Source organism: Cataglyphis hispanica, chromosome 2 (assembly GCF_021464435.1).
Source record: "Cataglyphis hispanica isolate Lineage 1 chromosome 2, ULB_Chis1_1.0, whole genome shotgun sequence".
Classification (NCBI taxonomy): Eukaryota; Metazoa; Arthropoda; class Insecta; order Hymenoptera; family Formicidae; genus Cataglyphis; species Cataglyphis hispanica.
In genome coordinates, this window is record NC_065955.1 from 7,642,926 (window position 1) to 7,670,835 (window position 27,910).

General features: G+C 38.5%; 1 protein-coding gene across 12 annotated transcripts in view; it reads left to right on the plus strand.

Moving 5' to 3' along the window:
• The window catches only part of LOC126858754 (protein suppressor 2 of zeste), a 355,300-nt gene extending 337,785 nt beyond the window's left edge, over positions 1-17,515 (plus strand). For 6 of the 12 annotated variants that reach the window (XM_050609280.1, XM_050609281.1, XM_050609282.1 and 3 more), the window contains 4 exons: positions 2,034-2,252; positions 9,871-10,032; positions 14,937-14,978; positions 15,626-17,515. In XM_050609280.1, the coding sequence (XP_050465237.1) occupies positions 2,034-2,252; positions 9,871-10,032; positions 14,937-14,978; positions 15,626-16,987 (1,785 nt within the window). In that variant the 3' untranslated portion in view covers positions 16,988-17,515. The remainder of the gene's footprint in view (positions 1-2,033; positions 2,253-9,870; positions 10,033-14,936; positions 14,979-15,625) is intronic. The other 6 variants (XM_050609284.1, XM_050609287.1, XM_050609288.1 and 3 more) reach the window with 4 other exon arrangements.
• Positions 17,516-27,910: the final 10,395 nt, after the last annotated feature.

The window sequence follows — 27,910 nt, forward strand, 5'->3', positions numbered from 1 at the left end:
GTAATGGTCGGTAAGTAGATTGTTTTATCACCTTCTTAAGTATAAATCACTTTCGTTAGAGATACTCTTTTCGTTAGAACGGAAAAGAGCGCAGCAGAGAAACCGATAGAGAACCAATCGTCCGCATGAATGTCGAATCTCAAAGCCGAGTGTCAAGACCTATCATCTGGAACCAGCGTACCAACGGCCAGAAAAAAAAAGGAAAAACTATACCGACAAAGAAAAAAGAATGTGTGTCAAGTTGGCTCTTTTTAACGCCTCCCCCGAAACAGACCCGAAGTCCACAAACGGAACGCTCTTTCGCATCACTCGGTCCAATTGCTAGCTACACGTTATTCTATACTCTCTCACTATCATTTCTTTCTATACTCTTTCTCTATCTCTCTCTTTCTTTATTCTTCCTTTCTACATTTCCATCCTATTTTTCGTACAATTTTCTTCCTATCTTCGCGCGTTTTTTTGCCTCTCTGCATACATCCTTCGTGTATAAAAAAAAATGACATAGTTCCGCCTGTACATTCTGCCAGATTCGGCACGAGCTCTGTGGCTGTCAAATACACTAAAAGCCTAGCCTATAGTAGTCTATATGCGGCCAGGTGTCAACCGTGAATACACGTTATTAAGATTCCAATACTTATATCTCATCGATAAATTTCTTGTTTACTTTATATACATTTATAAGTTGTAAAACAACAATTTTTGTAATCTATTCAATTAAAGCATTTTGTTTTTTACATGCAAGATATATAATTTATCCATTTGTTAACCAAAAAAATTTGATTTTTTTATTAACTGTTTTTGAAGTAAACTGTTGAATTAAATTAATAGTAGCTATTAATATATGCGACATATATAAGAATACGCGACGATGTAAAGAATCTTATTTAATATAATAAATTAACGCATTGCGACAGTAAAGTTAAAAATCTGCGACAAGGAAAGGGCGTTTTTTTTTTTTTTATAGGGAAACCGCAGCTTTTAAAGGCGCCGTAAAATTACGGTGTACTGGCATTGGCTTTGAAGCTGTTTGCTTTACTAGCCGGTCTTATTAATTGACTTCTCGCGTACTTTACATGTTCTGCAACGTGTATTCATGGCCAATGCTCGTTTATGCCAAAGTAGAAGATCCTATTCCGGTAACGCGCACCAATGTTCTGTATCTGCTATTCACAAAAATCTCTACTTCCCTTTTATATATTATCAGTTAATCTACCATCTATCTTATTCAAATCAACCCGAAATTCCTTATTCATTCGACTCTCTTTGAAGTTTTTTTTATCAATTACATCATATGTATTATAAGAAAATAATTAATAAGAAAATTATCTCACAGTACTGACAGCAATTCTATACTTTATATTTTGTTGCTTTTGAATTATTCTAATTTAAATAGCAGGATACACAAATATACGCGAACATAATTTTACTAAATAAAATTTAACGACTTTTTTTATATATCTATTTACATTTGGAGAAGTCTAAACAAAAGCTTATCTTTTTATTCGTCGTGCATACATAAAAAAATTTAAAGTCTCATAATAATTTTAGAAATATTTCATAAGATGTAAACTACTACTAATATTTTTAAATGTCATGCGAAAAATTTAACCTAATGTAATTCGACAGAGATCAATGCGAATCAACGAGAGGTTCGCATTAAGATGTCAAAACATCATGATGCCATCGTTTTTTTATTACTAAGGGATCCGATCACTCATCCTTACTTTTTTCCTCTGTATATATATATCCATCTGTCTTATCCATCTTTAGTTCCTAGCAACTATCAAGCAGTGTAAATGTGCGATCGTAATCGAAGGAGAGCCAGTGACCGTTTGAACAATCGCCTCACCCATTATCCCTGAGTCTGCCACCCTTGGCGACCTCTCCGATCGACCTTCCCTCTCTAACTTTTGCGCCCCCGGACCTGCCAAGCCAGCCAGCCAGCCAGCCCCCTTTAGCCTCTAGCCCCTCTAAGACCCCCCTTCGCCCACATAGATAGAGTGCCATGCCATGCGTGTTCGCTCTTGCTGTAGGTATGTCGCGAGTTTCAACGCGGGGCGTGCAAACGCGGCGAGACGGAGTGCCGGTTTGCGCACCCCCTCGAGACGGTGCAGGCGAACGAGGACGGCTCTGTGACGGTCTGCATGGACGCTGTCAAGGGCCGATGCAATCGGGACCCCTGCCGCTATTTCCACCCCCCTCTGCACCTTCAAGCCCACATTAAGGCCGCACAATCTCGGGCTAGCATTGCGGTAATGCATTCTCTCTCTCTCTCTCTCTCTCTCTCTCTCTCTTTCTCTATTTCTTTATTACTTCCATTTCTCACATTTTCTTCCTTCTTCTCTAACATTAATTCTCACAATTATATTCTTTTTTCATTACTCTCGATTCTAATTCATTCTCCTCGTTTTTTTGTTTGCTTTTGTCTTATCTCGTCCTTCCCAGATTCCTTAATTTGATTCGATGACTAGTTTGAGTACCTCGTCGACTATTTCCTTCTTCACGTAACGAAGTCTATTATTCCCTATAAAATGTCTGAGTTCTTAAGTAACTCAGAGAGTTACTCCCTTGTTTTTTCTTCATCATGCATCCAAACTGTCTATTCTATTTTTATTTATCCATCTCTGATCATCGGTGAGTTGCGACAGAACTCTATCTTATATTAACGAAACGGAATATAAAGTTAAACATGACGTACGAAAGAAAACGTCAATTTGACATAATTCAGGAAAATATTTTAAACATTACATATTTTAAACATGATTTTTGTCGTGAAAACACCGACGCTTTTTCTATATTTTGTGTCAACGATTGTCTCATTAAATAAAATTTCAAATGAATATAAATGATATGATGAAAGCAGAAAGCTTTTTTCTATAGAATTTATTTTATGAAATGTTATCTAGATGTATACATTACGTGTTAGTATATCATATGAAGATAAATATGAAGATATGTAATATAAAAAAATTGTTCGATATCTATCCTACTTTATTACACAGAATTTAACCATTTTACGCAGCGGCGAGCGAATGAAAATTCTTCATGTTAATGGATCAAACGATGACACTAATAATCTCTTTTCCTTTCTACTTTCTTCTTTTTCTGCCTTTCTGCCTTTTTCCAGCCTCGACCTCGCAGATCGTTCCATGTGGCGTGTGCTTCATGCAAGTGTGTCGTCTTCTTTTCATTTTTTTTTTTTTTTTTAATTATCTCTCCGCTGAAAATTGGTCGATGTCAGAAAGGGTAAAATAGCGCCCGATGCTCTGTCCTTTTTACTGTTGGGCTGCGATAATAAAGTACAGTGGTGTTGATGTCGCTTGTCTTGAAGGGAAAATGACGGGGGATGTGTTTCGCGATATCAAGTTTCACTGTTGTTGCAATGCATTTACCACATTAAAAAAAATTGTTCATTAAATCTCTGTTGTAAAAGTGTGGATATTTTGTGACTGAAAATGATGTAATGTGAATTATTATTTTTTTTTTGTTTTATTTAAAAAGAAAAAGATTGCGCTTTGCAGTCTACCATGCTATTATAATCTTTTTGTTTAAAAAGACAATTAATTGAATGATGTATTAAATATAACGTAAATCTATTTATCAAGCATCATGTCCAGAAAGATTTTATTTTTTATTATGAAGGTTAAATTTAATTAATTTAAATGGATTAGATATATTTTGTAGTGCACATTTTTATTACATTATCTGCAATTAAGCAACTTTGTCCAGTATGTTATATACATATATAGACTTGTCTTGGACGAGTAACATAAATGTGAAAAACAAAAAAAAGAGAAGAATACATTGCACTTTTGCCTAACACATAAGCTTGGAACAAAATTGCTTCATTTTTTTTCTTTTTTCTTTTTTATTCGAACATAATTCTTCTGAATCAATCGCTTGGCTCCATCTTGTATTCTAAGATCGTTGATCTTTCGCTTTCTCTCTTTCTATCTTCTCTCGTACATCGCCCGCGAGATTATCATTATGATTGTATCGCCATCCCACTGTACTTTTCTTTATCAAAACTCTCCGCCTGAGTGGACGAAAATTTTAAAAATTCTGAAATCGAAGAATCGGAGAATATCTCGACGCACGATAAAACTCGTAAAGGTCTTTTGTACAGACCGAGAATGTTGCCCGCGGAGAACAAAAGGACTCGAAGTGCACGCATGTTCCCTTCGACTGCACATTGTCCCTTCCTTCTACACCTTATTCCCGAATGTCACTTTCTCTCCTCCATCCATATTTCTTTTACTCTTGTTCTGTGTTTCTATCTATCACAATCTCTTTCAACCATTCCTCTTACTTAGTTTCCTGGGTTTACGTCGAAAGAAGCTTTTCTTTGCTGCGCTGCTTTTCGCCAATCTACGGGCGAGTGTATACGTCATCAAGCCTCTCTCTTGATCGTTAGTCCCTTTACGTGCTTTACACGCAGCTGGACACGTATCGAGTTTTATATTATACCAAGATACATGCGCGATTTATGCCACGAATATTTATAGATACGATCGTTATCGCGCGTGACAGATAGAGTTGAACGATAGAACAATAACATTGGCCAATTGTTGCGCAGTGCTCGAAGTGCATGATAGTTATGCTAGGAGTACGATGAATCACCATATCATAATAACATATATATATATACAATCTGTTTTAATTAACTAAAAATTATCACAGCGTTAAGTTAATATATGATATCGTGAAATAATATTTTTCGATAAATCGATAAGAGTAATGATACATGCCTTCTTCACAGTATTTATTCTTTTAATTTACATTTCAGCAAATTTTTTCATAGGAATGTAAGAAAACGGAAATGCAAAAGGCATCGTCTCCCGTATAACTACCATAGAGACATATGTTTTAATACCTTTTTCTCTCCTATCCTTGAACTCTGTCTCCCGATCTTTTTACAGTGCAATCACTACTTTCGATTTTATTATTTAATTTTCTCCCGACGATATGTTGTATAGTTCTCGTCCCATGTTTGTCGCTTTTGTGTTTGTCCATATTTTAAATCTCCTGTATGATGTTCAGCCGTTTCTGTAGTGTGTAGTGAGTAGTACACGAGGCAAAATTCTTGTTAACATCACCAAAACACCACTGTTCTATTTCTCTCTTTCTAGCAGCCTATCGCAGCTACCCAGGTGCAAAGAACTAGTTGCAATACACCAATCACCTGTTTGGTACCTCTTAGGTCATAATGAATACAAATACTTTCGCAGCCATGTGCACGATCCATTTCCTGTCAAAAATTTCAAGAATAACACTAAGAATTTATATCGTTCGCATTACTCTGACTTAGACAGATATTTTGCCTGTCGAGTAGAGCATAATTAATTCCAAAATTAATAGCATTTTTAATTATATATAATTTAATAATCACATATATGCAAGAATTATACATAATTTGTGGGAGATTTTTTTTATATGAATTATTGAATTGTATAATTTATAAACGAATTGCTAAACCGCGTTATTTTCAATCGAGTTGAAACAGTTGAAACAAGGAAAATGGAACGATCACATTCTTGTAAATAAGACGTAGTTGAGAAAAGAAATCTTTTACGAATGACACGTACACCACCCTGCTGACAAGCTGTGCTGCACGAAACCCGGCTATCAACCCCGCTGCTGTTTTGCTGCCCCACACAAATACGCTACACTAAGAGTCCCCGAAAGATACATAGAAGACAGCGACAAAAAAAAAAAAAAATAAGAAAAAGAAACAAGTAGAAGAAACGAACAGATACGACGGGTTTGTTGAGAGGTGTGTGGGCCAGGCGATGAAATGTCGTTGTCCAACTTCCGTTGTCAAATCTGTCTCTTAGTTTCTCGCATTTATGCGCGTTTGTTGACAATTTTAGCGGCACACTCGCTCGCTCGCGATTCGTTTATTAAACAGGACGGTTCTTAAATTAGAAATCGTTCTGCCGTTGTCCTCCGATCGCTCTCTTGCCCTGATTCTATTGGTTATTTTGAAGAAAATACGCTAGCGGATTGAACGCGTTTGTTCTCTTTGTTATTTATTATTTTTTTTTTTTTTATTAAACACGAGAAATAATTAATTACGGTCATGAAAATGGACGCTCGGGGGTCAACGGTTTCAGTCGAATAATCGAGATTATCTTTACGAACGTTTTTGACATAAAATACGACTGGACGGCGGCCGTTTCGAAATCATAGCTTTTATTCGTAAACAGCGCGGGAGTGGACGCACCCCGTTTTCCGATGCGGACTCGATCGCCGTGTTTCGATACGTGAACTTTGTCTCCGGGATACGAGCTTATTTGTTATCCAGGGGAATAAAGAGTAAAAGCTGTAGAGAAAAAAAAAACAGAAGTAAAAGAGAGAGAAAGAGCGAGAAAGACTTTCAGCGACGTCGCGCGGAAGATCTGCAGCCACACCCGGACACAATGGAGGAAAAGTCTCACATGGATGATTGCGGCAGACCAGCTTGTTGGCAGGGAAGTCTCATTCTCTAAAAGTGGTTTTCAATTTCCCAAGGGTGCATACACCGCGTATACCGACGGAATCTCCTTTTCGTCCGAATTTGCCTCGGGGGTTATGGACCGACATCGGGATCTCTTAGAGAACGAAATGCGCCCACGGAATACGGGTGAATTCTTTGTTTTGTCAATTCTCTTTATTTTTTCTTCTCGTTGCCTGTTTCGGATGACCCATCGATGGTTCAGTGCCGCGAGAAAAACTTAAACCGCGTTTATTCTTAATTTTCAAATCATCTTCAATAAAATTTTTATACGTAAGATATTCTCTTTAAAATGTATAAAAAATTAATAAGTTTATATTTAAAAACTATAGCAAAATTTTACCAATACAAATATCAATAATATTTCAATAATAAGCTGCATTTTGGCAATAATAACAAATAAATGCGCTTGTATGTACACAAGTAAACAAATTTTCCGCTGTTTTGATAATTTGAATATTACATTGTTTGTTCTCCCTTCAAATAGCTTCAAAGCTTCAGTTCTTTCAATTTTGACTATTTTTATATTACGATAAACTTTGTAATATGTTCTATCATTACCCTCGATGTACATTGTATATATATATCAGCGATGTCTCGCCAATGAGGGTCATGTCGAAACATATTATCATCGCGACGTAATGCACTCTTCGGAATTGGTATGCCATACCTGAATGTTTGTCAAGTGTACGATACAAAGTTTCTATCCCGAGCACGTAAAAGTGCAGATCTATCACTGTGAAACCGCATACGACACGCGCGAGCCACTCACAGGCTCGTGCATCCTCGATTTGTATAGAACAAAATCATCGTCGAACATGTATACATATATATACGCGCATGCACATACCGATACACATACTTATAACGCTCCATACAAACATATATCACAAACACAATCACGAAATTGTTATCCTATTCCCTCAAAGAAGATGCCGACGACAACAGCGAGTTCGAGATTTGAACAAGAGAACACCATACACTTGGATATTGACGAGAAATGATGTAAATTAATTTATAAACTAAATCAATATCTTTTTCGTAAATTTTTCAGGTATTGTAAAAGTAGAAAGACGAGAGGTACGGGTTCTAAGAGAGACGACCCTCTTTTTTTTTTTTTGCGTCACTTACAGTGAGTCTCTTGCACGCATTTCTCTGTAACTCTCTTCCACAATTTCCTCACTATTTATATATAACTTTCTATTATTCTCTCTTTTTCTTTCTCTCTCTCTCTCTCTCTCTCTCTCTCTCTCTCTCTCTCTCAATCGCCTTCTCCGTTTCGCAAGTCGCCGAAAGAGAAGAGCGGTGGCCAGACGCTGACGCAAAGCGAGAGAGAAAAGTGGAGTGGGAAGCCAAAGAGTCAAATTACATATATGTGTGTGTGTGTGTATTTATATAACTTGTATACATGGCTGTGTCACACGGCAAATATTAGATTGTGAAGGGCAGACGCAAAACTAATGAACTTGGAGAGAATACCTCGATTATTGCAGATGTTGCCGCAGTCAGAAACGCCAGCCGAGAGCCCGATGTCGATGGACCCGATGAAGTGGGACCGGTTTTCTTTCGTACCTCGCGTCCCTCTATATCTACGCGCCCATTTTCCGACTCTGATTTTCCAATATTTGTTAAAAATTTCTGCTTTTCTTTTTCTTTAATCACTATAAATAGCATACTTTGCTACGTAGATGCGTTACTTCTCTATCTCTATCTCTTCCCCTTCTCTCGCCTTAACGTCGATAAAAAATAACGAATTAGTGCCAATTAGCTCGCAGATTGACGCTGACGCCAGCTACGTCCGTTGGTCCTACCTAACGTGCTATGATTATTATTATTGATTATTATTATGATTATTATTATTATTATTATCATCATCGTCATTACAATTATTATTATTGCTATTACTATTAATCGGTGATGTCTTTATATATTTGTGTGTCTCGTAGAAACTTGCGTTCTGCGAGACATCGCTACATGCATTTTAAAAGAATGACGCGGTTGAATGCCGATAAACGCGGTATCGGAAGTAAGTGAAAGCGCGACAAAACCGCGTTATTTGCTTACAGTACGCGTGTTTTGGTTTGCCCATTCGGTAATTCGAGATTCATCGCGTTCTGAGTGCGAAGCGAGAAACGCGTAAAACGCGATTATGACAAAGCGATATTACAGAGAGAATACTTTTCTTTTTCTAAATTATATAAAACGACCGACGCATAATCGTTACACACAGCCCGCGTTTATCGGACGAAGAAAATTGTGCGATCGCGCGTCTGACCAGAATCGTTCTTGTTCTACTCGCAAGAATTCCCGCGTGTGTCATACAAAATTTATATCGCAGATCTATTTCTATCTCTTGAGTCTATTTGCTAAATTTCTGCGTAAGCTTTGCTTAGCTTTGCATTAAACACAGCGCGTAAAAGAGAGACGAGTAGAAGTTCTAATGGATAAGTAGCTAGGATAGAACGATCGAACGACGTGATAAATGAATAGGCAATTACGTCACTCGGGATTCACGTGCGAGTAACTCGAGCGGTACATTTTAAACCCTCGCTGGGTATCACGCACGCAATTGGCATGCGTATCGTCTTACTCGCGATCGCGCAAAAATATCGTAAGCCATAAATTCTGCGCGTGTATACGTGTGCGTGTGCACACGACACGGTGCGACCTGATGTAAGCGCGATAATACGCGCGAACGCGTGTTCCTGTACGCACACGCATACACATGCACGTACAATTGTGTGTTTTTTTTTTTTACATAAAACAAAAAATATATATTATATATATCGCGACTGTCGTTTCTTGTCTTAGCCTCAACTGGTCTGTTTTTCTTTTTTTGATTTTTATCTTGCCCTCTTCCGCGCCTGACGATGCTTCTACATGCTTGCTGACAATACCTTCGTGCGCTTCGCTACCTGCCAATTAACGCCTGCGAAATATTGCCGACCAAAACTCGGAAAAAAAAAACACATATATCAACGTAAATAATAAAATCAACATAAATATCACACGCACGATCGACCGATACCGCATGCATATGCCAAAATACGAAAAAAAAAAAATATATATATATATATATATATATATGTATGCTATCATCATTATCATACCGGAACGATACAAAAAAATATGTATGAATGTGCTAATACACGAACAAAAAAAAATGAAAATGTCTCGACTGGGGACGTCTCGGGAACGACCGGAACGGAAACGGATGTGGTCGACGCACGGCGATGCACGGAAAACTCTATGTATGACTGTAAAAACGAAATCTGTACGCATAAAAATATCACGAAAAAAAATGTGGAATCGGAAAAACCGAACGAACGTGTGTGAAAATAATAAAAAAAAAATACGGAAAATACGAAAAAATGCAGACGGCGACGATGCCGACGAGTGTGGCGGGAATGGGTGCGTTGGCTGGCGGAATGTCAGGAGTGCCGGCAACTGCGATGCCCGGAGGACTGCAGAGCGCCAGTATGGCGAGCATCGAGCTCGGCAAGAAGCGGATGCGCGACTCCAATGATGATCTGCTAATGGTACCACGGCTTATGCATGGAATACACTTTCTATTTTTTTTTTCCTTTTTTTTGTAGCTGGACTCCCGTAAAGTGGCCTCGGTATAGCGGGCGAGTCAAAGATTATACCTTTCGCGAGAACCGGACGTGTTTTTTTTTCTTTTTTTCTTTTTAAGCTTTTCTGCGATACAAAAAGAATATATAACTCTAAAAAAGAGGTGTTAACCGATGCACATACGAGAAAAAGTTAGTATTAACAATATTTTGTATATGCATGGACGCGATACAGGTATGTCAAATGTTAGCTAAATCCGAACGAACGTGTGTGAAAATAATAAAAAAAAAAAATACGGTAAATACGCTTTATCTCTTTATCTCTTTAGTGGGTTTAATGGTTGAGGTGTTGGCGAATTTTCAGCATCATTAAGCAAAGTGCAAGAAACTAATTGCTGACAGTCATATATAATCTGATGCTAATCTCACAGATTTCCGAGCTGATGTTTGCCTTCACTTACTCGTGCTCGATCGGAGAAACTTTCCAAATGGAAACCGTGTATGTGTACGTCTTCCATGATAAATGTATAATCGACTCTTTACTCTCTCCCTTTGCTGATCTCTTATGAATAACATCGCGCGCTGTAAAGTTTGGGCGACGATTCAGGAGGCCACTTTCTGGAGATTCCACGTATAATTGTATTCTTAAGTTATGAGTACGTAGTTATTGCGATTGTGAATACACTGCCGAGCGCGCTTAGAGCTCTAGCCTTCTGTCTTTCATTTTTATTTCTAACAAGAGTCCCTCTATTTCTCTCTTATTGTTAGCCAGAACAAAAAGACGGTGAAATGTACAAAAACGATCGCGTGTGTAATCCTCTAACGATACGAGAATACATTTGTTAACCCTTTCAATATCATCGCAACATTATATCACGATTGAAGCATATGTTAGCAAATTCACATATATGGTACCATAACTGAACTGAAATCTCTATGACCCCGACAATGCCACGTATGATGTCATTATTGAAATCTCCCTAATGCCGATACTATCATGTGGGACACATCGCTGTAAACCTTTACGATACCAGTGACGTCACGTACGACATTATAATCGAAACCCTCGCGATGTTAACGATGGTGAAAAGAAAATTCGAAGGAAAAGACTCCTACGATTTTAACAATGCCACGTACGGCTTTTCACGATTGGATTCTTTTTTACAATTCAAATGATTTTTTTTTTTTTTTTGGACTGAAATTGATACTGAAAGGGTTGCATCTCTTAGAATATCCAATTTGTGGTGCTTTTATCGCAACGTTTATTCTCGCATCGTTCTCGGATCGTATACACGATGCGTATCGGCTTTTATCGAAAGACGACCGTAAAAGAAAAATTTTAGAGACTCTATCTTTTTTTTTCTCTCTCTATCTCTTGGTTTCGCTTCCTACTGTCGTTCGTTGCAATGTTGTTCGTATCAGAGCTTACGCCTCGTAATGTATTTATAGATCGCTTACTACTTTTTTTTCTTCGATCGTTAGCCACGCGTTTACATTGCCGCTCGTGAAAGAGATCTTTACGAAATGATATGCCACGTGCATCAAAGTCATGTCCATGTTGGAGATATAGATATATGAAGCGCGTGGCTAGCGAATATCGTATATATGATTTAACATATATTTATCCCTTGGCGATTTCTTGGCCGACGAAATCAATGGATACACGATCGGACGAAAGTAATTCATGTTCGTCAAGATCGTCATCCTCGTCGGTCGCGCTTACGTCTCGAAACACGCGCGCACTAGCTAGACACTTACAAAAGGAATTCGAATGCGGATGAAACATATGCTTAAGAACTATTTTCAACTTTTTAAATGTTTGACACGAAGTTTTACATGAAATGCGATATTTCTTTGTTTTTACACAAGTGAGCGCGTGAATGTCTCTCTGCATTTATATATTTTAAATAACGGATCATTTGTTCCAATAAAATTTTCAGATTTTTATTTTTTATAATTCTTTTTTAAATTTATTTTCAAAAATTATTATTCGAAACTTGAACACCATTTACGTTGACAATTACAGGTATAATAAATAATATAACTTAAACTTTTCGTTGCGAAAAAAATTTTACCAAAAAAAAAAGAAAACAGTTTTGAAACGATTTAAATAAAGCTGAATACATTTCTCACACGTTGAGGAACTTAATAAAACAGAATCCGCGATTCTGAAGGCACGCAAAAATTGATGCAAAAGTGCGCGCGTGTTTCGATGCGAGCTCGGTGAGAAAATCATCGACTCTCTAAATCTCCGTATGTCAGGACCTCCTCGCGAAACGAAATGAAACGGAAAAGAGAGAGTGAAGAAGGGCGAGGACTCGTGAGACCCTCGCACTTTTTCGGTACACCACTACGAATCCGGCATACTGTTGGTGCTGCTGGTTTACGGAGCGTTAGAAATTCTGTGTAAATTCTGAGCTTGCGCCGATGATGCATGTTGTGCTTAAGCGACTACCGAGGTGATGGTGGAACGTAACGTCATCCCCTCGACGCTCTGAACGATGACCGAAGTTTCGGTAGCAGTGTCTTGTCGCGAAGGATCGTCGAGCGGAGAACCTCGTTGCCGTGACATCGCGCGTTTCGAAGAAAAAAAAAAAAGAAAAAAAAAAGAAAAAAAAATCGAGATCCGCCGTCCGCGAGACGGGGCCTGTCTTCATTCGCGTCGAGTCCGCTAAAGAGCACTGTAGATCGCTTATACATACACTCGCTACTTTTTTTAATACTCCCTTTCTTTTACCTCTATATATCTTTATATATACATATATATCTCGCTCTTTCTCTCTGTCTCTCCGTCGCTCCTACTGCCAATCAGGTTCTGAAGCGCGATCGACAGATTCGTTCGGGCTTGAGACGTGATTTTATCCATGTGCAACTTTCTAACTTCGAGCGTCAGAACGAGAATGGATTTTCGTTGTACAAATAGGGGTTTTCTTTCGGGAAGCGCGTATAACTTTTCGGTATTTTTCGCTACGGAGTTTTCAATGCGCGAAGAAGGAAGGAAAAAGTGCCTGCAGAGGATTCATATAAATTCATAAGAACGCAAAATCTTTGTAGATATGTATCGATATTTTAGAACAAAAATTTTGAAACGCGATAATATCGAAGCAACCGAACGAGAATGGATTTTCGCTGTACACGGAATATGATTTGGAGATTAGGGATGTTTTCTTTGGTGAATTTTAAGTCGATGCCAACGGTGGAAATGAACAAGATCTTTTTTCGACAAATTTATATTCTACTAAAGATCCAATTTGTGAATCTTAATTGGAAATCAGTTTATGTTTAATTATATTAAATTGTTATATGTAACATATTTTTAAATTTTATCCAAGAGGAGCGCAACCTGGTTCGAACTATCATTAATTTTTATATTTTATAAACGTTGCATAGCTTTTTTTCTAAAGTGCACTAACTTTATCTTCGCGATATTTTTAATATGTGACTCAAAAAGCTAAATCAAAAGAAATTTAATAAAAAAAATTGTTTTGCTACATTTATATTGTACATTATAAATTAAATATATCTTCGAAAATCCTAATAGATGAGTCGGTATATAAATCATGAAGAATTAAAAAGAGAAAAAGACACGTTGCTTCTCGCGCGAGATAGCCGGTTGCACATTTCCAATTAACCAAAACACAATGAGACGCTTCCTCGCTTTCGCGCACACGCTTATATACTGGCGACGTAATTTCGCAATTACGTTTAATTTCTGCGCGTATTTGATCGAGCGGAGTCGTTCGTGACACAATCGTATCCGTGCGTCGTCAATCGACTTCGAGCGTGTGAAACACACAATGCGTGTTTTAACACGCGTATATACATATATGTATGTATATCTATGCCGCTATGTGCGACAATATGTTTCCACCCCGGTTACTTTTACCATCAGCTTCTCAGCTTCTGCATCTCGTTTTTACGCAGCTTCTAACTCGAACGTGTCACACCTCGATAGAGATCTTGATTTGTTGAGCTTTCTTTCCCCTCTTTGTTGCGCGCGCACGCGTCTTGTCGCGCGGATGATACTTTACCAAAGTAAAGCCCGCTCGCCACGTATATCACCGCAAGCCTCTCTATCAGCTTTCGTGAATCCGTGTTGTTGCCAATCTTTCGCATCTGGTCGGTATCGCGATGCCCTTTGTTCTCCGAGTCCAATTGCGCTTTTTATTAATAATTCTCTTGTCGATCTTGCTCTTTTGCTCTATATCTATCTCTTCATCAAGCTCTCCATCTCTCTCTCTCTCTCTCTTTCTCTTTCTCTATCTCTTTCTTATATCTTTCTCTTCGTTCTCTTCGTTTTGCTCGAGGAAAAGAGTCATTTGTCTCGCGTTTATCGCGAGAACGAACGAAAAGGTTTCAGGTCGAACGCATTAGCATCGACATTTATCAGAACGCGCGATTCCTGCTCCTCCGCTCTCGCAATAGTTACAATAGGAAAGCGACAGTGCAGTTTTCCGATCGGTACTTTGATCGTTTATTAATGCAGAACGACGGTCTCTCTTTAATCGAGCCGCGCACGGTTCTCGATGCTAATACAATGGCTGGTCTTTCTGACACGCTCCCAGTAATAAAAGGGAAAGAAAAGAAAAAAAAGAGGAAAAGTGCAAAAGAAAGAAAGAACGAACGAAACATTTTGCAGTTATCCAACAACGAAACGTCGTCGTTTGGGAAACGTCGCCGCAAGCTGCGTCATCGGCACAACTTTTACACACTACCACAATCCAACACCTTTCTTCACCGCGCCATCGTCTCCATTCTCCGTTTCTTTGAGACGCGATCCTCTCTCGTTTCCCGTCTCGAAAATCCAATTATACAGACGCAATGTGCCTCCTCCTCGAAATTAGTTGAAACCGATCCTGTCTTTGTTGCAGATGGACATGAAGTCTGTCGGGTCGTTCTACTACGAGAACTTTGTAAGTGCAGAACCTAAACCACTGAATCATAATTCATACAGCTGTGATTTGTTTCTTCACGCGTATCACGCCGCTTGTACTCGCGATTAATATATGATCTACCGTTTAATACAGATATTTCTTAAGGAATCTCGAAAATTTTTTGCAGCATCAAGCGTAATAAAATTTTTGTTAAATTTCCAAACATCGTGAAATGTAATATTATCGATGTAGCGAGATAATAGCGGTTATATTTTATTGCTTTTTGTAAAACAATGATGATATCGCAATTTTGCAAATATTCAAATGTAATTCCGCGTGATGCGATCGTTTAGCAAAGAGAACAAAAAAAAGCACTCATAACAGCATATCAATTCATCTTTATATGATATTAATTCACTACGCGAATCATGATTAAGCTCGATTGTTGGAAGAAAGGACTCGGCCTTTCGATCGCTTTGAGAAACGTCAAAGTCCGACGGGTCCTCTGCACGGCTGGATCAAGAAAATTCATGAATACGCAAAAGAGAACGAAACAATAATATCGTATCCCCGGCCGAAACGGAGTCGAGGCTTTCACGGAGAAGGAAGCTTCCGCTCAAGTGGCCACGCCACTCGTATCATCCACTTATTCTAATCCAAGATGTTTTTTGCAATTCTTTTTGCAGGCCTTCCCAGGGATGGTTCCGTATAAACGACCGGCGGCCGACAAGTCCGGCGTGCCGGTCTATCAGCCTACCGGCGCGACGACCTATCAGCAGTTAATGCAGCTACAGCAGCCCTTCGTGCCTGTGTCATGTGAGTACACTGGAACACCACCCCTACCCACCCAAACCTCTAACCAATCGGTCGTGCAACCCTCGAACGTGCAAAGCAACCACCACGCGATGGTGGTGCAATCCTCCTCCTCCTCCTCCCAGGGAGCCGCCGGCGCCACAGTCAATAACTGCGCCGACGCCAACAATGGCGCGCTGATGGATCCCTGCAACAATCCGCCGCCGCCGCCTCCGACCGCCGACAATAACAGTAACAATAGTAACAGCAATAACAAGCAGTCGGTTACTACGCAGAATCATGATGTCGAAAATGCGCGTAACTCTCCCGAATTGAATCATTCGAGTCCGTCGCTGCAGCAACAGCAGCAGATACAGCAACATCAACAGCAACAGCAGATCAATCAGCTGTCTCTGCCACCAGCGATGAGTCCATTGACCTCGATGGCCGGCCTGACCTCGATGCCCGGCATGGTGAACATGGCCTCGATGGCCACTATGGCTTCCATGGCGAACATGTCGTCCCTAACGAACATGAGCTCCGTAGGCAATTATAACACTGCTTCCAATATGGCGAATCTAAATATGCTCAACAGTCTCGGGATGGCAACCTCGGGCTTACCAACTCATTTCGATCCCGCGGCTCTCGCCAAAGAGGTCGCCCAGAAAAATTACGCCAAGGCTATTAAGATGTCGCAAGCCTCTCAGTCTTACGGCATCAGTCAACTGGCCGCGCTCAATTACACCGGTGTCGCTCTGAACAAGCAGAACCACGTGAATCCCGCCGCCGCGGCGGCCGCTGGGAATTCCGCAGTGGCCGCTGCCGCCGCCGCTGCTGCTGGTCTGCAGGCCACCGCGGCGACTCCCAGACCCGTCATCTCGAGTCTGGCTGGTATCCCGAGCGCTCTGACCTCACCGCTATCGGCCGGTATCCTAGCGTATTCAAGACCGCCGCCCTCGGCCACCCCGATTAATCCATATTCCCTGATCAGGCAGCAGATCTTGCCGAATCCCTACGTCCAGGCATCGATACCGGGTATGCCCGGTGCCGCGACCATGCAAACCAATCCCTACGTTCAAAATCCGTACGCCGTTCTACCCGGGATGGCCGGCGTACCCGGAGTATCGGCCGTCCCGCAGATACCGCAGATACCGCAGATAGGAAATCCGGCGTCGATAGCGGGACAGCCGCAAGTAGCGATTCCCGTCAGTTCCGGAGTGATTATGCAGCCGTATAAGAAAATGAAGACGTCGTAAAGATCTTTGACCGCCGGCTCGGGAGGGCTCGTCTCCTCTCCCGAGAAAGTACTGTTCCTTTTCCTCTCTGGGCACCTCTCGTTCTCTCCTTCGCGTGAACGAACCTGATCGATTTCGCGATTAGTCACTACGGATAATGATGGCCGCTATCGCAATAGCGCGATATATTTTAGATAATTCTAGAATTAAAAAGATTTTTATGATTAGAAATGTACACAATGTATCGTAACAGTAATTACGTTACAGTTAGTAGAATTTTGCGATATCATTGTAGGATAATCTTAGTCAGTATCACACACTGATTGATACTGACAGCATCTCTAGATAGATATAATTGCGGTTGCATAAGCAGAAAGTTTGTTTTACAAAATTAATATAAAATACATTTGAAAAAATCTGTAATTCATCGAAATAATTATTTGATAATTTTTGTTTGTGCAAAACCAGATGGGAATTAGTCCTAGAATGTTATAGCTTTCGCTATAAGCTGCATGGCGAAGTTCAATGAATTCCTCTTCTTTTATTGTTATTTGATTTTTCTATATCTCTCTCTCTCTCTATATATATATATATATATATATATATATATATATATTTTTTTTTTTGCTGATAGAAATAAATTTATGTTTTATTTGTATATTCTTTTTGTATAATTTTACAAAATATCGATTTGCAATCTATTAGCTTTAATTTATTTGAAAAATCGCGTATTTTTTAATCTTTGAATGTATTGATAATGCAATGAGAAATGTAGTAAGACAAGAGTGCAGTTCTAAGATTAATCTCCATCACCGGTGAAGTCAAGAAGCGAGAAATCGGTCGTTGTTCACGAGAGGGACAGAATGTTTAGCTGAGCGACTGCAAAGCGGGAGGTGAGATACTGGTATATAAAAAAAGAGAAAAAAACAAGTTCCGAAAATAGATTCATTTTCTAGTCAGACATTGTCGGTAAACAGTGCCTTATCGACCCGATTCCATTTGGAGCGTTTCGAGTGTACAACCGCGAAAGAGAACGGTGAACAACGCGAGGAAGTGTGAGATTTTATTCCCGACGCATTAATTACTTGCCCGAATGATTAAAGGAGACATGACTATATCGTTCCGATTTTGTTACTGTCGAAGTGAATCTGAAACGACTTGCCGATCAAGACCGCGTTCGAAAAGGGGGGGCAGGAGAATCTGCGAGAGCGATTGAGCGTGGCCGAAAGACTCACAGATAATATCAATCGCCTATTTTATTTGCTTTTTATTTTTCTTAGAATAATGGCGATATTTTTGCGCAAATATATTTGTTAGAAATAGCTCAGCTTTGCCGTTTTAATTAGCATTATTTTATCATAAAAAGCATTGTTAAAAGCGTTATCGTGTCGTTGCGCGTGACTGTTTTCTTTTTTTTTTTCTTTAATAAGATAAATTGTAAATAAGTCAATATATTCGCGTCGTAAAATTGGCGCCGCAATATTTTTATTTCGGAACTACATAAATTTCTGTGTTATAGCCATTCGTCCAAATTTTAACATGTAACGTCCGCCAGAAGGAAGATGAAACTAACGCTTGGCCTATGTCACGTTATGTGCGATACTTGCCTTTAAGTAGCGTAATGTTAATCAGCGATCAGATTCTTGAAATAATTATTGTGCGAAGTTGGATTATTTTATTATTTTATTAGATCTTAATTTGTTTGTTTATGTAATGTAATAATATAGGTTCGAAATTTTTTATTTACCCGTTTATCGCGGAACGAGGTTAAATAATCGCGCAAATCATTGTCGAATTTTTAACGTAATAGCGTAATAAAGAGCTGTTTTCTTCGTTATCATATGATGTCCGAGATATATTTTGGATTATATATGAGGCTCATACAATGCCGTGATATTTGTTAATGTTTAGAGAGTTGTTTTAAAATTTTTATTGATTTGACCTGTATTTTTTTCTCTTTAGATTTAAGGATATATTATGCCTATATGATAACATATATTTCCTAGAAATATCTTGCACATCGACGAGTATAAATCCGACCGGAAAGATATCCGTCGGGCCGTTATTTGTCCTATAGTATTCGTAAAATTTAGGATAGTTGTTTGCTTTAGTTAGCGTATTATCTATATCTTTAGCGTAAGCGTGCTCGAACACAACGTACTTTTCTATCCTGATGGATTCAATTCGGGGGAGTCTGTTGCACAAAGTGAACTTCGTCAATTCGCAATCTACGAGCTTATGCATTTAGCCGAATGAGAGAAGTAGCAGTTGACGAGAAAAAAAAAAAAAAGAAAGGATAAACGACGGATCCGCGGAACATCGCGATTCAATCCGTGGATGCATTTACGTGGAATTCGAAGGAGAAAGAGGAGGGAATACAAAAATGGTCTAATCTTGTATGGAGGCGGTGAGACGGGAGGAGGAAAACGTCTCTTTGATTATCCCTTTCAAAGGGATGGAAGAAACGCGAACGTTCACATGCGTATTATATTACACGACCGCGCAAACAATAACACCTAAGACACTCACATATTTAGATGATAGATACTGCGTATATTTTTATTAACTCGCGCGTATATAACGATAAGAGAGAGAATAGCGGATAATTATGCGATGCTAACGTCAACTCTCGCTCTCTTACGAGAAAACGTGAGCACCTGCTTTTCTCTCTTTCTGTTCGCATTCACGTGTCTGCCAGTGATTTGAAAGTTTGTTTAAGTCGAGATGCATAGTTAATAAACATATATATATATATATATATATATGTATGTACGTATGCATATGTACTATATAAATTATATATATATGAGTTTGTAAATAATCTTTTTTTCTTTATACGGAAACGAAATTGAAAAATATATCTATCGTGTATATATATATATATATATATATATATATATATATATATATATATATATATACATATACATATACATATACGGAAAAGAGCACTCGCTGACACGTATAGCGAAGAATGAACGAAAGACCGGTCGCGTATCGTAATTTTCGCACACCGGAGAAACTGAGTGAACGAATTGTACAACGGTAGGAATTTGTAAAACACGAAAACGCGGAAGAACAGAATGAGGTGAGGTATTTCCGTGAGGATATCCTGGTACACAGGTGAAGTTTACTGTCTCGACGAATTTTTTATTCGTTTGATATGTTATCTATTTTAAATCGTAAAAATCTAATTTTAATCGGTCGCGCGAAATAGCAATTTTGCAGTTGCTAAAAAATTTATTCGGATTTTGCTGTATCATTCCTCGTGCTAAATTTGGCTCGAGAAAGGATGAAAAGCACAAAGATGATGGAGAAGAGAAAAGTAGATAAATTTCCTCAATCTCTTTAGTTCTTCCGCGATATTGATAGAAACAACTTCTTCCTCAGGATTATAACGTCATTTATACAAAAAGAAAAAAGAACGCACAAGATTGTAGAACAGGTCATCATCTCACAATGATTCTAGAGTAGCGATTCTTATATATATCATAATATGGATTACAAACGTTATATTATAGATATTATATTATGTATAATGCACAAAGTTTGAAAAAGCAATAAATTATTACAGATTTGGAGTAAAAAGTAAATTTTTTTTTTTTCGCCTATTTATCTGGTGTCGGTATCTATATTAAAATCATTTTGATTTTGCTAAATGAAGAAAGATTAATACAACAAAAAAATGATATTGTATATTTTTAATGATAATCTAAGTAATTATTTCACACAAGTATCTTTCTCTTCCATAATCTAAACCATCTATTTATAAGACTGAAGTTTATGAGATTGTTTCTTTCTTAAAAAAGATTAAGTGTGATTACAGTGTGATTACAATCAGTATATTTTAAATACTAATTATACGATATTTATAATTTACGAATGATTCTATGATTAATAAAAAAAAAAACATTTATTTATTTTAAAGCTGAAGATAAATCTTCAACGGGATTTTTTCTTTTATACATGAGTGAAAGTTACATCACTATTCTGGAATCAAAAAAATCGGAAATTCTCAAGGATATTATAGTCTTCCATAACGAACATCAGGCGAGAAATTTCTTCGACGCAAACGCCGTTTTGTAAGCACTATCGAGCAACAGAATTTATCGAAGCGCCCGTCCCGAGATGAAGAAATTGTTTCTATTCTTACGATAAACGCGCGTGCGGATCCTTTGTGATAATATGTAATGTATGACACCTATACGTACGCACGTACACGCATACACTATTCTCGCATGCGTGTAACACTGGAATAAGACTAGCCCTTTCAGTACTTTTAATGATTACACACGATTGATATTTATGATGTCAACACATTACATGTGACGTCATCGGCGCTAAAGGGCTCGAGAAGATGACAAGGCGCAAGGTCATCAAGGAACAAAATCTTTTAACCGGTTCTCGGTTAAAACCGAGGATTTGACGATGATGCGGGAAATTTCGCGTATTTGACTTAATGGCTCTACAACAAACAGGTCCGTGGACATTGAGAGTCGACGAAGAATAGGCTCGAGCCTGAAATACCGGACCGACACTTTTAGGGTTCCTCAACTTGATGTCTACAAATTATATACGTACATTATCGAGAGGGTGGCTGATTTTTTCTTTTGAAATTCACACCGAAAACCCGGAATATGACGTTTTCTCGCTCGTCGGCGTGTAGCAAAATGTTTCCTTAGAACTGTGATTGTTTTGTCTCGTAAAAGCCACTACATACTTCCACATAAGAGGAATGTTCGTTATATTTTACTAGAGGAGAGTATTCTTCTAAAAAGAATATGTGCGTATTAGTGTAGCGTATCATGTACGATGATGGACAAGCATGAGAAAACGCGATCCCGTGTTTTCGGTGTGACATCGGCAAAACAGCGGAAGTGCCTTCCCCTTGCACTCTATACACCATTGCACACACACGCGTATACAACAGATGCCTACATTATTTAAACTCGCGACACAAGAGAGAAGCACTCTACGATAAAGAAAGAACTTACACGCGCGATATATATATATAATTATATTTATATATCCTTATTAAAAAATTATAATATTAATAATGAATTACATATATACACGTACGTATATTTGTCGTTGTTGCATGTAAGTTAAACGCGATGCAACGAAAGCTGGAAAAAAGTACATACTTCGCAAGATAAAACTGGTTACACGCATACAGGAAATTATTTTGTGGATTATGTGTGTATATATAACTACATATACACACATACATGTTCGAGTACACTATTATGATAGAGACACTATTACGAGAAAAAGAGAGAAACATTTTACGAATATAACTATATACATATACACATACACACCCATACATATAGTATTTATTATTACGTACTGTATACTGTGTCTTTAAAATTCTTCATTGTACATTATTATACATATATATATATATATATATATATATATATATATATATATATATATATACATAAGTACATACACACACATACCCAGACTTATAAATATGTATAATATCGATATATCGAAAATTACATTACGCACGACCCCGGGAATGTAGATGCAAAAAAAAAAAATTTGGCGCATCTCCGCAACAATTGTACGCGCGCGCGCGTGCGCGCAGGTCTTTACGCGAGGTCTGTCCGTATACTTTCGAATCATCACCGTGTTGTGTGTACTCGCGTTTATGTGTGTGCGTCTCGATGCGTCAGGATTGACGTCGTCCTCGCGCGAGGCACGGCGATAATAAGAGATGAAACGCGACAGCTTGCGCCGCCGACTCGAGATAGATGCAGTCAATCTCGCAGTCCCGAATGCGTACTTTTTTTTGCGCGTGCACGCTCACACGGGGTTTGTCAAGGAGTCAGCCAGTATTTGTAATAATAATGCTTGAGAAATGCATGAATATTTGTTTTATTAATGCTTCTTATTTCATCTCTTTCTATGATAAAATGAAAAAAATGAAACAGAACTCTTCCCGAGAGACTCGCTATATAATCCCCTGTGTAATATATATATATATATATATATATATATATATATATATATATAAAATATATATTGCGCCCATTATTGCTCACAGTCTTAGCCTCGCTTCCTGCTTCCCTTATTTTTAATCTCCTCTTATTCGGAATCTGTCCGACTCGATGCTTATATCGTAACCATTTTCTTTTCTCCTTTTTGTTAGCCTCCTTTTTTAAATCTTTATTATTATTATTGTTGTTATCACACGTTGTTTTTCCCACTGCGATCGGTGTACCGTCACACCGATTTCCGATCATTAGCTACACTTATGTTAATTTCGACGATTATTCCCGCTGACGCTCTTAAAATCGCAGGGTGACTCTTCATCATCGCGTGCTCTCGGCAGTACTTTTTATCGCGCTCATTGTAACCGCAAATTCATTCTTCTGTGATTCTACAAAGATCTCTCTCACCGCCGAGAACGCGCGAAAGAGTTACGCCAAGCACGCGAGTCTTAAGATCATATGTAGATGTTAGCCGCTTTTTTACTATGGCGAACACCGTAAAAGAGTGCCGTACGACTCGCTGTCTTCTTCTTGCCTCTTTTCCGCTTCCCGTAATCTTGACATCCTCCGTCTACTTTCATTTCCGTCTTCACGGCTTTTCCCTCGCTTTAGTTGCGATATTTTTGAGGCACGGAGATGTATCTGGGTATATTAATGTCTATACCCCGCCCTTCTCTCCGACCACATATATATACATGTACACATCTATAAACACACACGCACACACACACACACACACACACACACACCATATATACACCATCGACCCTTGATCTTTCGATCCTATTATTCTATCTATACAATTGCCACATCAAGTTCCGCTCCCCGGCAAAGGTGGTCGATCGTCATCGAGAAGAAGGTCGGCGCTCTTATCGCGTTTTATCGTATTTTGGCAAGTCGTATATTTCGGATGTAACGTAAGATAAATTTCGAGATATAGTGCCGGAATAAAGATCTTATGTCGATTCGGTCGCTAAAACCTTTTATGTCACAAATATAATAAATTCAAGTTAGATTTGCGTTGTTTTTCGACGAGACTCGAAATTATTTACGCTATGTTCGTAATACGCGGCTTGTTTATTTTTTTTGAGAAAGATTTGGAAATTTCGATCGAGAAATAATTACAAGAATTGTTCGAAATAAAGTTATTATCCCGATATTGATAATTAAAGCATGTGATGTAATGGACTTAGTTTCTCTTATTACGACCTTTTTCAAATATTCTGATACGTCCCCCAATTCATCATCCTGCATTCCTTTCGCTTCCTCTCCAGCTTTCTTTGTTACTCATCGCTAAGCCTGCGTAAAATGTGCGTGTGTGCCTAATGAGATAGCTCTTCCATAACGCTTGGCACAACGAGCCCCTATTGTAAATATAAAATCTTGATGAAAAGATCGAAGATCATGGTTCCAAAAAGTGATATCGCAATCTGCACAATAACAAAATTTCTTTTCAGAGACAATTGTCTTCGTGATGTTGGAATCGTTGATCTTCGCAGGTCGTTGCTAAGCAACCGTGCGATAAGCTAAGAGGCGGTAATGACATTTTTATCAAAAATTGAGTTGAGCCGTATCGAGTCTGCACAACATTTATCACGATTTACGGACCGTGTAATTTCTGCCTTACAGCCTCGTATCTTATCGCAGCAAAGTTACTTCGCTAGCTGCTTCTAGACGCGCCTCGTTTACCGCTTCCGTCATGTTCGACGAGCAGAGCCATTCGCAGCACGTAGTAAATCGCAATTTCAAGCTATTTTCTCTTTTATGTCAACATATGGTAATTTTTTTGCGATTACAAACGTGCAATATGAATTTTGGCTGTGAAAAGGAGAGCTTTGGAAAGATCCACGAAAGATCCAGAATAGTCGATGCAATTTGTTATTGCAAAATATATATATATATATATATATATATATATATATATATATATATATATATAATATAATAACAAATATGCAACAAAAGATTATGGCTCACGCGCGTACGAAAGCAAATTAATCCGGAAGTGCAGTTCATGACGATTTCAGGATGATTTGTCGTTATATTTTCTGGATAACGAACAATTCGCGAACGTAAATAAATGACGAATTTCAGCGTGATTGGACTCTCCTATTAATATTAATGTTATCAATTGCTGAACGGCGGCGATCTAATTGTTGCTTCTTGTTTAAGCATTGACATCGACAGAATTTAAGAGAAAACGCAATTTATATTTACTAGATAGGTTCCAGTAATTCTGCTGTGTATACTGTAACGTACAAGAGCAAGTCACTTCCTGCGCTCGTGGCTAATAAAAGATTATATGTGCTTCTGTAATATAGCCATCTCTCTACACGGTTCTTATCAGATTTGCCATTAATAATATAATCAATATTTTTTATCGCTGTCTATCTTCTTCTGTGCTCTAAAGAATTTGAACGCAAAAGCGACGCTTCCTTGCATACCCGCATACTGCGCCGATATTAAAATCAACATGCAGCACTGTTTCCAATGTAAGTATCGCAGTAGCACTTTATTGTATCGCATATGCAAGCTTTAGCTCCATACACATCGTTTTACGTCATTTTAATAAGATTTATTCTACTTAATAGGCTACATAGAACGTTGGCGCAAAATCATATACTTTGTAGTAGATACAGAGTAAGTTTATGTGTGCTTATTTCAGCTCCTTTTTCGCATACGACATATTCTAGTTTAATAAGTAGCCCCCGATTTGCGTGCTAATGCATTTCCTAGAAATGAATGTAATCAAATTCGCGGACAAAAAAACGAGACATTTAAATCTCTGGAAAGATCGCAATATTTATCTGCGGAGAATTAAGGACAAAATCATCTCTTTGGTAATTAAAATTTATTTAATATGTTGCTATAGTAACGATAATATATTAAAGATTTAAAAACTAAAATCTCAGAGAAAGTATGATAATTTGGAATAATAAATTGTATCGATTGTGCAATAATTTGGTAATTATAAATTTTACAATCAAAATTTCAAGCTTTTTCCTCGACCGCTCAATTTTAGCAGCTGCTGTTACTGTATTTCATGTTGATAAAAAATACGACTTTATAAAATTTTAATTTATTTAAAAAAAATGCGATAATGCATGTAACATAAGTAATATAATTCCAGAGATTTTATGAACTCGTACTATTCGAAACAAAAGATGTGATTCAACTTTACTCGAAGCGATTTTGATTTACACGTATTTGGATTTGATATCTTCTGGAAATGCATCAAGCGCTCCAAATGGGAAGTCATCTGTACCTACTACCTGATCAAACTGTCGCCTCGACAAAACTCGAATGTACACTTATACTAGCGCATGCGAGACACGGTGTAACGTAAAACGCAACGCTTGATAGAGGAGAATGCACGAGAGAGCGTACTCGTTCGAAGGATTCGCTGTCTGTGGCTATCTCCGTCGATTTTCGAGAGAGAGAGCCACAGAGTATCAGAGAGATATTGTAGTACGCTTAATACACTTGTATAGAGTTCTCTATATACCTTTTGATTCGTTTACAGCGCAAGAAATGAATCGAGGTACGACTTCTAACGACAGGCTCGAGACGAATGTGTGCCAGCCATTAGACACATATATGTTATTACACGTATAAACACATAGCATACACACATACGTCACTGGTGCATGTTAAGATGCGTTCGTTCATGGTCTCTCTTTCAACTTTCTGTTTCATGCTTGCCCTCGCCTGGATATACCCACCGCACGTCTTTCAACCGAAAATTCACCAACACGCATATCGTTTGATCCACCATCCCCGCCGACGCTTTCATCCCAACTCCAATCCCGATGCAACGTCCTGTGTGGCCTACGTGGCGCCGATCTAATCCCCTAATTGATCTCCAAAACCTTCGACGATTGATCACGCTGGTTTCCTACGATGGTCCCCACCACCTCACGATCCCGGCCTCGTCTCGATCGGATAATTATACTCGCGTGGCGATTGTGCGACCAATTGGCTCTCGCCACTTGTTGGAAATCTTTTTGCGAAAAAAAAAAAAAAAATTAATACGCTTTATCATTAATACCATGACGTTAAAAATGTTTGTTGTTGCCTAACAATCCGCGAAACAATCTCACGCGTTTCATGACGTAAACAACAAATGCGTAATAATAACGACGCGAGATATTGTTTGTTGTACGCCACTTAAAACTCGATGCAAAATCGCCAATTATTTTTTTTTATTTTCCCGTACGCTAACCAATCGTGGACGAACTTTGGTGATGGGTTTTGTCGCTCTTCTTCTTTCTCTCTCTGTCTCTCTCCCTCTCTTCCCTTTTTTTCCTGTTTCTCATACTCGTTGAACTTGTTTCTCGTTCGTTGACGGTCACGCCGAATCGTTCAATAAATATTTGGCAAACGAATGAACGAAATAAAACGGCGTATGGATTCGAACATTGTCGTGCGACTTGAAAACGATGGTTCGCGGTGATAAAACGAAAAATAAACGAAATGATAATGCTGGCGAAAAACGCACGTGACGTATACGCTCGTCGATGGGTGGCGGCGACCTGACACACGCTCCTGTTCTCCGCTTTATCACGTGCTTCGGTCCGACCGGTTGATTGATTTTTCCCGAATTTCGCCTCTATATCCGAACGCGGGCTTTTTATATCGTGCACATACATTTATATATAATCTCCCATTTTTCCGATATATACACGTATATATATATATATATATATATATATATATATATATATATATATATATTATGTATTATTCTAATGAATATTCTCTCTCTTGAAACGCTGGCTTGGTATGTGTGCACCGCATTATTTCGACGCCCGCCCATCACCCACGGACAAAATCAAAATCGGGATCCCATTATCTGCGCGACACACTCTGATACATGCGTCGTCGTTCGCTGAAATCTAAAAATACACAATAATGCGTGCGAACATGCGTACTATATATACAC